We start from the raw sequence: 12,794 nt of genomic DNA on the forward strand, positions 1-12,794 counted from the left end.
TCGCATACTTGAGGACATAGGTGGAAATTTATTTAAGGCTGAAGCCAGGAAGCTCTTTTCACTGAGCTGTGAAAAATCGAAACCTTAACAATGAAATATTTGTTTTATGTAGATATTAGTTAACCCAACTGTCTTGATGGACCAAATGTCCTGTTCTGGTTTTTCAAACTTATGTTCTAAAATATCTATATAATGTATAATGGAAAAATATAGATGTAGACAGAACTGTGAAAATTTGGTAGATAATGAAAGATGAGGAAAAATGTGAAATAAAATGAGCAGAAATCCTAGGTTTTTGAGATTATTAGAAATTGCTACTTACAAGCAAACACGTTTGTTCTCAGTGCTGAATTGTATTGGTAAATTTTTAAATCTACTGTTTGTCTGTTTGGGTTGACTTGTTTGTTTTCAGTTAGTATTATTGGTGTTACATTTTAAAACACATATATCATCATACAGTGAAAAAGTTAAGATTTTTCAATGTTTTTTTTCTTCTCTTTGCAGTTACACCATTGACCTTTATTCTACAACTGGGATTGTTGAAACGGTATCACCCGTGGATTTCTGAGCCTGTCTTGATTAGTATATTGTTGCAACATCATCCGTTTTAGCTATTCCACATTTTCGCATCCCGAGCTAATTGTCGGGATCACCAATGGAGCAAAGAGAACTAGGTGGTCCTTCCCGACCCAAGGGAGGTGAGGCAGAATTTAGGCCGGGTGGCAGTACTCCAAACCCAAACAATATATCCGATGGAAACAGCGGACCTCTCCCTGCCCAAGGGAAGGGAGTACCAGCTGGGGAGGAGAGGGTTGATCCCGAAGAGGAAGATGATTTAGGACTGGGGAGGGATGTGGACTCCAATTCAAACCCAGACAGTGAAAAGTGGACACCTGGGGATGGTCTGGAGGAGAAGGAGTTCTCAATCAAAGAAGCCAGCTTTTCTGAAGGGAGTCTCAAGCTCAAGATCCAGACAACAAAGCGGGCCAAAAAGCCCCCTAAAAGCCTGGAAAATTACATCTGCCCTCCAGAGATTCGGATCACCATCAAGCAGACTGGAGAGCAAAAGGGAGCAAAGAGTGGAAAGATAATCAAAGGGACAGAAGATGAAAAAGGGCTCCCTAAAAAGAAGGTAAGGACTACTGATGCATGTTTACTTCTAGCTGTATTAACTATATCTTGCTTGACTGAAGTGGAAAGATTTTGTCTCAAAGGATATTTCCTTGTACACTGTATCATCACAGTATTCTTATTTAATGCTCATAGAATGCATATAATGATCATAGAAGAAACACATGTTGTATGTCACTATTTATGTTTCTTCATCTATTTATTTATTTTTTTGCTTTTTATCATTGTTTTCCATTGGCCGTCATCATGGTTGATTTTTGGAACACTAAAATTAAAAACCTGATAGGCAACATTCATTTCCTCTTTTAACCCTAACTAATTGCTAACCTGTTGTGCTAAAGGAGGGCATAGTTTTTGTCTCTAGGACTGACTGTTTCCACCCAGTTGTTCATCAAAAACTACTTAATCCATCCAAATCAAACAATTTCATAGGCTATCTTCTACATATGCATCTACTCTCTTTCTTTTGGTCATTTTCTTAGTAGCAGGAGAAACCCAAGGACACCTTTTAGAAATACATTCTACGGACTTGCTGAGGATTTAGTCTTGTTGGGAGAAAAGGGTCAAAACTCCAAGACATCCATTTAGTAGTTTTTAATAGAGCCCTTGTGATTACACTTACAACAATGTATACTCTTTGTGTACATCTGTATGATATTTTATTGAGACCATCCTCCCATGTCAGCCATGTTCCATCTGATTTGCGTAAATATCAAGGTGGTCATTTTGTGTCATCAAAACCTCATTGCTGATTTAGCCATTTCTTTTGTTTTTGGCTTTGCACACATAAATGCTTTCCTTGATCCTCCTGCCTGCACATCAGTAGGTTCTCTGTAACCTATCCTGCTAGTGGCTTTCATTTTTATTCTCCAAAAGAAGCCCATGTTGTCCATGACCAGCCTTGCTACGAGTTTTCCCTCAGAATTCTGTGGAATCCATGTTGTCTAAGAGTAATGCCAAGTGGGCGCTACCAGTTACCCTCCTATGGTTTTCTGTTTCTGTTATTTCATATGCATATGTTTACCTGTTGATTATTATTATTGACTCCTTAGCACATCATACTTTCTTCTCATCAATCTCAAATTACGTTTAGATGGGTACAGTAAAACCTTGGATTGTGAGTAACTTGGTCTGTGAGTGTTTTGCAAGTCAAGCTACAATTTTTAATAAATTTTAACTTGATAAATGAGTGAGGTCTTGCAATATGAGTAGTATGTCTGCGCTTTGTCTGCTTAGAGTCATGTGATCACCGCTGAGCTGGGGGTTCTTTTCACCCTCTTGCTGCGGGGTTGTGGGTAATCATCTCCCATTCTCCGTCTCAGTCAGCATGCCTCACTCATATAGTCAACATCCATATGAGCGGATAATGTTTACTATAGCATTGTGACCACGCGTGTGTGTGCGTGTGCGTGTGTGTGTGTGTTGTAACGTGTGAGTCCCTGCACCCCAAAACACGAAGCCGAGTCTCAGTACTTCAGCGACACCAGCTTTATTCAGCTTGAAACAGGAACAGCATGGTTAATTATTTTAGCAGGATCTGCCACTCTCCTATACACGGACACAGCAGTCAGGCAAGGTCATGGCCAGGTTAATGGCCAAGTAATACTGTGCCCTGTGCATTTATAATGTTCCTTATATCATCCATCAACGGCACGACCACAATCTTTTCGGATTCATTTTTACGGCGAACTGCTGCAGCGCTGGACGCTGTTCCACATGTCATCCCGTTGGGTGGGATCCCAAAAGAGTTTAGAAACCTTACAGTGTGAAAAGCATTTTTTTATTTTGTGTCCAAGTGTAGTGAATCTTCTGGCAAAAGCAACTGTCATTGGATAGGTTCCTTGTCTCAAAAAAGAAGATTCCAGTGAGCCAACAGATAGCAGTGATTCCGTTGGTTAGGGTGAAAGTCGTCCTACACAATAACCTCTCTCTCGTCTCCCTCACACCAGCCATGATTCTTTTCAAAGGTAAAGTCAGTCAGGCAGGTTAATTTGTTTTATGTATTTTTACTTTATATTTTGTATTAATTATTTTTATATGAATGGTTTGGGGTTGTGGAACGAATCATCCGAGTTTCCATTATTTCTTAAGGAGGAAATTCGCTTTGATATACAAATGCTTTAGATTACAAGCATGTTTCTGGAGCGAATTATGCTCACAATCCAAGGTTCCACTGTACTTATATCCACCAGGTTTAGTATCCTGTAGTTTCCCAATATGAAGGGTGAAAAACATTCTGGATTTTACTATGTGTTTAATATTTATAAATAGTGCATATGTTTTATTTTATTTAACTCTATTTATGGATGTTATTGCTAGGGGAATAGTAGATCAAGCCCCATGGTGCATGCTATTTGAAGATATAATAATAGATAGAAAGCTAAATCTGGAAATAAACTAAAGTATGCAATTTGGTTGGAAAAAATTGGGGAAAAAAAGTACGGGGAGCACTATGTGACTGAAGAATTAGTGAAAGAGTGAAGAGTAAAATGTCTGAAACAGTGGTCAGACCAGCATTGTTGAATGGATCAGAAACCTGGACAGTTAAAAAGGTGCATGGAACGAAACTGGACGCTACAGAAATGATGATGTTGAGATGAATGTGTGGAGTAACAAAACTTGGTAAGATCAGTAATGAGAGAATTAGATGGACAGTTACATTTGGGGAAAGTCCAAAGAAAATATTATGAAAGAAGGTTCAAGTGGTACAGGCTTGTGAAGAGAAAATAGCTAAATGATATGGGGAGAAGTGTCAAGACAGTAGAGAAGAGGAAGATTAAAGAGAAAGGGAATGGACAACCGTGAAGGGGGGAGCACTCTAAAGAATAAAGGGATATCAGTTGAGGAAGTACATAACAGACAAGATTGGAGGAGGCTAGTCCAATATAGCAACCCTACATGAAAGCAGGAAAAATTTTATAAGAAATAGTGCATGTATTTTTTTTTTTCAGGTCTTTTCATTTTGACAAACCTTAGTAGTTTGTTCTACACATTAGCAAACTCATTTAGCTTTGTGAGTTACTCTTAATAAGTGATGTAATTAACAATATTTTTGCATGACCGTGAGAGCATGTGAATACATAGTTGTATCTTCTACTTACAATAAGATATGCTTGTTTCAATCTTATTTTGCAGTTTCATTTCCAGTAAGTCAAACATAAATTGCTGGCTAAACATAGCTGGAAAACCTGTTGACAATGTATTGACAAAAGTTGGCGGGTGTTCGTTTCAGCTTCTGGGCACATCATGACTTGAATCTTCTGCCATATCCATCTTTTGCAGTCCATGTTGCATTTGTGGCAGTGTTAACCCAGTTTTGTATTATGAGTCAGTTGGTTACTTGGGTTTACATAAGGTCTGTTTGTAGTACTAGGGTGTTGTGCTGTGTCAGCCATTATCGGTGTAAGGAGAAGTCAAGCAAAATGACACCTTTTTATTGGCTAACTAAAACGATTACAATATGCAAGCTTTTGAGGCAACTCAGGTCCCTTCATCTTGCCTGAAAAGCTTGCATATTGTAATCGTTTTAGTTAGCCAGTAAAAAGTGTTTTGCTTGACTGCTCATTACAAGGTCTGTTTTAAATCCAAAATAGGCTGCTAATCTGAAAGGGGCTTTAAATTGTTACAGACATAAATTTATGAATAAAAACGAAGCTGTAGATAATTTATAGATTTTCATAATGACACAGGAGCAGATAATGAATAAATATTTTATTGGGTTTTGTTATGTGGATGAACAGTTATTTTGTGGCGTTGTAGCATTTTTGAAGAGTTGTAATTATGCTGCAGCTACAGCAGATGCAATGTCTGAATTAACTTTATAATTACAAGGGTATTTATAGTTCTATAAATGAGAAAATATAACTGCATGCAGTGCTGCTGGGAAAGGCTCCAACTTTCGTAAGCTTGAAAAGCTGGATTTAAATAGGTTAAGTGAATGGATGGTAGGGATGACTAAGAATATAATATTTTGATGTTGTAGTTCGTTATTGCACATCCTAATCTTAGAAAGTTTACATTGCCATAAAGAATGTAATGAGCTACAGTGACAGGCTGTTGAATATCAGATGAATATGCCTTATGGCTCTAGCAGGTTGAATTCAGATTTGATTTTGATTGGAATTGTAAATGGAGAAGGAAAAATAGGTTCAGCAATTATTTATTCATTTCTATCCAGCACTTCAGCAAACACCTCATATTTCATGCAGAAACTGATTTGCCTGAGTTTTTTTTTTTCCTGTCTAATGTAAGCGGCAAAAGGAGAAATGGTGGCTTCTGGGAGAATGAATGGACAGGATAGTGAAACCACAGGCCTACCCTGTAATTTAATATAATTAGGGTGAAAACGCTTGCTTGCAGAAGCAAACTGGAACTGCCAGCATCAGCAGCTTTAGCAAAGAGAGCACCGAAGCTCAAATTGACTTTTTCCCCCCTTCGTATTTCTTTTTTATTTTTTTTATTTTGTACAAATGCATTGGAATTTGGTTGTTAACCACTTAATCTCTGTGATAGATATAACTTCAAATGGCTATCTGATAATATAATGGTATTTTAGGAGTAATTTTGTATACTTTAGGATCCAGATCTGCTCTGCAAGGCATGTTTAGTTTTATAGTTTAATATTAATAAGAATCGAAACCTGTTTGGAAAAAATCTGGCATATTATTTTTTTTCTTCTTTTAGTAATAACATAGTAAGCAACAAAGATACTGTCATTCTGTAGTGTGGTAGGTTACAGTAAAAGTTGAAAAATATTTAGTATACATATGTAGAAAAAAATTTTAAATAAATAAGTAAAAACTTTGTTTATGCCAGGGGTTCAAAATATAGCCAGACACGGCCTGTCAGTGAGTTCTTATGGCCTGCTATGTGTTAGAAGAAATGTGGGTGTTCTCTGTGTGGAGTTGGCACATTCTCTCCATGTCCGTGTGGGTTTTGTCCGGATGCTCTAGTTTCTTCTCACAGTCCACAGCAAAGCAGATTAGGTGAATTGGAGTTGCAATATTGGACCATGTGTGTATTTGTGGTTGCCCTGAGGTGGACTGGTGCCCAGTCCAGGTGCTGTTCCTGCCTTGCATCCTATGATTGCTGGGACAGGCTCCTGCAACCTTGTCCAGGATTTATTAGCAGTTAAAGAAGATGGATAGAAGAAAGGTAAGGAATAAGCAAAGCAGATGCCATCATGTGTGAGTTACAGTAGTTGTTAGAAAATAAAGTATTGTGTATGCATATTCTCAACATTATATGAGGAATGCATTAAAATATGTGCCAGGGTTGAAATATTCTTGAGCCAGATCCATCTTGTCAATTTTTTTTTTTCTGGTTTGCTTTGTATAAAAGTTAAGTAAGCACAAAGCAAATTTGTATTGTGTGTGGGTTATAGTAATTGTTGGAAAATATTCTCAATACTTTTTTTAGTAATTATAGAAATGTGGTCTATGAGAGGGGTGGTAAACTTAGTGGCTTGTGGGACACCTCTAGCCATTAATGAAAATGTTCCAGCTTTGTGTTAATGAGTGTAGTAACATGTGTGGTTGACAGTAATTGTGAGAAAATATTCCATAAAATGTTTGTAGAAAGCCTTAAAAAGCTTGGTAAGTGCCGGGGTTACAATACTTATGACTCAAGAGACACAACTGGTCCTTCAGATCAAATCTTCTGGTCCGTGAACAGCACAAAATGCCTGCCACTTTATAGTCTGCTAAAATTCCCACTGACAAATTTTAATAAAAATTGGATTGAGCCATTATGCAAACATTTTCACTTGCTCTGCACTGAATCTGCAAGTCCAAGAGACAAAAGCAACACGTTCTTACAAAAACAGCTTGTCATCGACTACCACCCCAAGGTTTCATATAGGCTTGGCAGGTGTTAACTTATGAGCCAAGCTGAACAAAGATACAGTGTTAAATAGATGGATGAGCTGGGATAACAAGAAGGTCAGTCTTTGCCAGGTTGAGCAGGAGATGGTGTTCTTTCATCCAAGTTGCAATATCAGTGAGATATGCGGAGATTCTAACTGATACTGTGCAGTCTTCTGGTAGGTATGACAAGTGTAACTAGGTACCATTGGCATAGCAGTGATATGAGGAACCACTGGTCATGATGTTAGGGCCTAGTTAGAAGGTGTAAAGAGAGAAGAGGAGGGAGGTTGAGAGTAGAAGCCTCTCTGTTGCTAAAAAATGAAAACCTCCTGAGAACTAATACCCAGGAAATGTCCACTTCAGGCAAGAATCATAACAGCTAATCAAACAACTTTTCTTTTGACTGTTCGGATTCTGGAGAGGTCACCATTTCAATGAAATTTATTTTGTTGTTTATGAGTCAACTGTCAAAAGGTTATGGTGTTCATGTATTTTAGCACCAAGTACTTTTCAACTGAAAAATTAATCATTATTCCGGGAGGTGAACAATTTATATCATGTTCCACAATGAACGTCTTTAGAATATTTAACTGTCTTTTCATCATTGTAATGCAGCAAGTGCATGTGAGGGAAATATTCTTGCATTACTTGTTTATTCAAGGCAGACTGTGCCTTGGGGCTTAACTATATTGCTTGTAGGATTCCCTGATGGCCTTCACAAAAATGCTTGCTCCAAGTAAATAGTAAATATTATTGTAAAGTTGCTCTGCCCATTATACAGATTTTTATTGCATTGTATTATGTTAAACATTATGCTTTTCCCAAACCCCCCATTATAAGAAAAACAAAAAATTCTTCTTTCAGTAACGCTTATCCATGTGTTGTGCTATTTCAGTATGCTGCTTGCATGCCACTAAACTTGAGTAGTAGCTTTACTGAGATTCAGTCTGCAGGTGAAGTGAAGTAAAGTGATGATGGGTGATCATGGTTACCATAGTGATGGAATCAGGGTCTCGCCTTCGCCATATGTAACTAATTTAGGTGGGGGTCAATGTAAAAATGTCCGATGTTACGTAGAATGTTGGCACTGGCGCCCCACATTTTGTACTCGTGCTACTTGTGCTACTATTGGCTTCTATAGTTCATTTCTAGAGAGATGCTGCTTGTGTGTGAAGCCCAGGATTCAGTATACTTGTAGAAGATGGCATGCAGTGGGCACCAAGAGCAGACCTGACTTTAGTTACAATATTTTACTTTAGTCTTTGTTTTTTTTTTTAACTAATGTAACCGTTTTTGACATGTATGCCATTAGCCCACCCACACATTAGGCTGATATACTTTTATGTGTTGATATACCATGTGGCACATTTTTCAGTTGATTTGCAAGTAGTAATACTCATCCTGGTTTATCTCAGGGAATTAATCTTTTTTTTTTTTAACTATCTTTTCAGAAAAAGCCCTCCCATTGCTTACTTGTCATCTTGCACTGACACAATTAACAGTTGTGCATTCATTGTGTGCTCTTTAGTCTAAAGATGCCCTTCTTACTAGACAAGGCTGAGAGATCTTTGGTTCAGTGTGTATTCATGACAGTTTTAACTCTAATCTGCACACTTGTGTCTTTGTATTCCAGCAATACAAAATGATCCATATTGAAGAGCTGCAGCCAGAGAGACCTTGCTGAATTTAACTACAGTTTTAGCCTTTTATTTAACTTTCATAACCAGTGCTTCTGATTGTTGGCATTTCGAAAAGAACCCAACCCAAACCCCTACCCCCCTTCCACCCCCACTTCATAGAAGAGATTTTGAATGGCGGCTTAGAAGCATTTTCCAAGGTTAATAGACACTTATTTTAAAATTCATCATTTATGTAAAAACTTGTGATGTGCTCTGTGGAAAGATTGCGTCTGACAAATAACTAACTTGGTCATAGATATTTTAACATGTGGACATGTTTTGCTCCTGTCTGTGATTTTCACCAAGTCATTTTTGTAATTGGGGGTCCAAGTAAACCAAAAGTACCCAGAGACCAGAGAAACCCACTCAGACACAAGCAAAATCTGCTTACTCTACATTTCATACTAAACAGGAACCGAATAAAGATTATTAAAGGTGTGAATGCTAAACATGGCATTGTTGTCACCTGTATGTGCGCATATCAGATTCATTTTATCATGTGCATTTGGCTGGATTCAAATGATGGTCCTGATCTTACACATTTTTTGGATTAAGTAGTGTATCACAGTGAGCTTACATGTAATATGCAGGTTGACTGTTCTGTATTGTGCCTTTTAACTGTTACTGTTAACTGTTTTGCCATTGACATAATCTCTGATTCAACCATGCGCTGTTTTAAGTTTCATTTTTGAAATCTGAGAAGTTAAAATGTGTAATATTTTAATAAAAATTTTTAAAGATTGATCATGATACATGTCTAAAAGCTCAATCGAGAGATCTTACTCTTACGATCTATGATCATGGCTAGATGTCTTACAATTTAGGGCAAAGCTCTAGCAGATCTACTAAACTGACAATAATACTGCAAGTTTATTTTCAGGGACTTTTGCCATTACAGTGGAACCTCGGTTTGCATAATTCGTTCCAGAAACCTGCACTTTACCTTTCTAAACTCTTGTGGGATTTCACCCAACGGGACGACAGGCGGAAGAGCATACGGAAGCAACCGCAGGCTCCAAGCGCCGTAACAGTTCGCCATAAAAGCGAATCTGAAAAGATCGCGGACATGCGAAAAGTGCCTGCCGTTGATGGGTAATACAGGAACATTATAAATGTGCAGGGCACAGTATTACTTGGCCCCAATCCTGCCTGACTGCTGTGTCTGTGTATAGTTAATTGAAGATCCCGCTACAATAAATAACCATGCTGTCCCTGTTTCAAGCTGAATAAAGCTGGTGTTGCTAAAGTACTGAGACTTAGCTTCGTGTTTTGGGGTGCAAGACAGGGACTCACATGTTACAACACACACACACACGTGGTCACCATGCTATAGTAAACAGTATATGCTTGTACGGATGTTGACTATTTGAGTGAGGCACGCCGACTCAGATGAAGAATGGGAGATGATTACCCACAACCCCGCAGTGAGAGAGAGAAGAACCAACAGTTCAGTTGTGATCACGTGATGCTCGGCAGACAAAGCGTATACGTACTACTCGTATTGCAAGACGTTGCTCATTTATCAAGTCAAAATTTATTAAAAATTTTAGTTCGTCTTGCAAAACACTCGCAAACCAAGTTACTTTCAATCCAATGTTCCACTGTATATTAAATGTGAAACACTAATCTACTTTCGCCTCATAATCACCTAATCAAAATTAAGACTTAGAATCCATTGGCAGATTAATTCCCTGTTTTAAAGGTCTGTCACTCAACAGCCATTTCTTATTTCCTATTCAGCAAGGTACTCATTAACAAAATAGTTGCTTGGAAGAAAGCTCATAGGTTTTCTTTCTTTTGTTCTTCCCCTTAAACAAATGCTAAATTTCATGGTTGATTAATTTTCGGTAGCTGCTGGAAAGTGCACTCTTAGGCCAGTTACCCACCCTCAGGAGCTACCTATCATTTCCAGGCATCTCAAAATGAGTGGAGATGGAAGGTCAGAGGGGTCTAGTAGGACAAAGGGGTTTAGCTGTATCCAACTGTGAAGGTCAAAATTGCTCGGCAACAGGCCTCAGATGTAGCTGTGCATAATAAGAGTGAAGGGCGGAGTTTAGAACCAGGTGGTTGGAATCTTTTAACCCCATCCCCTGTAGCTATCCAAAATTGTCGTCCTAGATGCCAGCTGTTCATAGCTGAGATGACAATGATCTGCTCTGCATATTCATTGTACAAAGTTATGCCTGGAAAAGTTACTAGATGGTTTTCATTTATCTAACTCTATTTTTTAATACTTAACTGGGAAGAAAATCTCATTTTAAACGGTGACCCAGAAAGGAGAAAAATCCAGGAACTTTTAAAAGAACACTTTCAAAGGTGAAAGATATTATCACCCAGTGTGAACAATTACAGCACAAAAGAGATTTATTCAGTAGTCTTATCTTGCTACCTTTAGCTTTAGTTGAATCAAGATCATCAAAATATTCCTTTTCTTAAAATATTGAAGCTGGCACACTTTTGCTCAGTGGTTAGCAGTGTTTGGGAAAATTACTTTTAAAAGCAACTTAGTTACATTACTCATTCCTTACAAAAAATAGTAATTGAATATGTTAGATAGATAGATACTTTATTAATCCCAAGGGGAAATATATCCTCATATATAATTATTGCTCATAACATGTAAAGTAGTAGAAACATTTGCATTATTTTTTCTTCTTTTGTATGAAAATCTGAACAGCATTTGTTGTTAAATCCTATATATGAACCTTCATAAAACTGGCCAGATGCCATTCTCTTGTGTTTTATAAATATGTTGAGTCCTTCATGTGCAGGAGATTCGCAGCATGGATGCTGGCCGCTGCACCATCTCATTAAACTGTTTCACCATTATCAATATCAAATAGCTGGATTAAACATAAACTGACACTTTATTAATACTCTTCTGTTACTAGAATGCATGCAGCAAACCCAGTTTTACTTGGCGGTGACACTGATGCTTGCAATGGAGTGGTGTACTGGTATGTTTGCATCTTGCCTTACACCCAGTGCTACTGATTTAATAATAACAAAGTATTTTTAGTTTTTAAAATAAGTATTGCATTAGGCTACTAGTTACTTTAAAATCTAATCGGACTATTTATAACATGTTATTTTTAACATTGCCCCTCCCCCCACACAGCTTGTGGGATCCTGGTATGTTCGGCTCATCAACATAAATTTAGAGATTTCTAAAATACTGTGACATATTATTTCATTTATATATATATATATATATATATATATATATATATATATATATATATATATATATTATTTAAAACTTTTGTTCAGTTATTTTCACTTGATTGTATGCTATTCACATGCGTAACCTCTTCCTTACTAGCTGTCACCACCAGATGACCAAAGCACACACGTGTAAGATGTTTCTGAATAAGCATAATACTTCTGTAAAATAATGCAGAAAGTCATTTTTTTGGAGTGTTTGGAAAAAGATTTGATAGTAACGAAGTAACTCGTTCCTTTTTCTTAAGTAATGCAAGTATTTTTACTTCAACAAAATAAGTATCATGTTGTGTTACTTTAAAAAGCAATCTGACTGCATAGCACAGCCTCTACACTGGTGGGTAGCCAAGCTGCCTCACAGCTCCAGTCAAACCTTGTGGAGTCTCAGTGGTTTTTTTTTTTTCCCATGTCAACTCAGTTGTTATGTGATTCCTTTATGAGTGTGGCATACTCTCGGTATATGAATGGCCTGTTTAGGTTTAGCTTCTGTGTGAATGCCCAATGCTCTATCTGTTAGGGTCCCTGAATTGAAAAGACACAATTAAAAAAAGGTGTATTGAGGAAACATCATAAAAGTTCTAAGTCACTTCATTAGGAGTGTTTTATACTTCCATATCTCTTTGTCTGCACCTGCACTACTTTATAAATTGGTGAAAATTTTCATTCATCAAGTAAGTTTTCTTAAGAAAAACTCATTACTATTTTATACTCATAATGAGGGGCCTGCTTTTAGTTATGCATTTAAAGTCTTACTTAACCGGCAATTGTAAATGCTAACAGATTATCTATCCATCTATTTTTGTCCCTTTTCATTATAGGGCTATGGGAACTGGGGGTTCCTCCAAGTAGAATTAGAAACAATTCCATTCCATTAGAGTACACACTGCTATCCTCTTAC

General features: G+C 37.4%; 1 protein-coding gene across 1 annotated transcript in view; it reads left to right on the plus strand.

The window, feature by feature from the left end:
- The first annotated feature begins 509 nt into the window (after positions 1–509).
- setbp1 (SET binding protein 1) overlaps positions 510–12,794 on the plus strand; it is a 67,742-nt gene continuing 55,457 nt past the window's right edge. The window contains exon 1 of the mRNA XM_039758090.1: positions 510–1,132. Coding sequence (XP_039614024.1) covers positions 656–1,132 — 477 coding nt within the window. The 5' untranslated portion in view covers positions 510–655. The remainder of the gene's footprint in view (positions 1,133–12,794) is intronic.

The sequence above is a fragment of the Polypterus senegalus genome, chromosome 7 (assembly GCF_016835505.1).
Source record: "Polypterus senegalus isolate Bchr_013 chromosome 7, ASM1683550v1, whole genome shotgun sequence".
NCBI lineage: Eukaryota > Metazoa > Chordata > Cladistia > Polypteriformes > Polypteridae > Polypterus > Polypterus senegalus.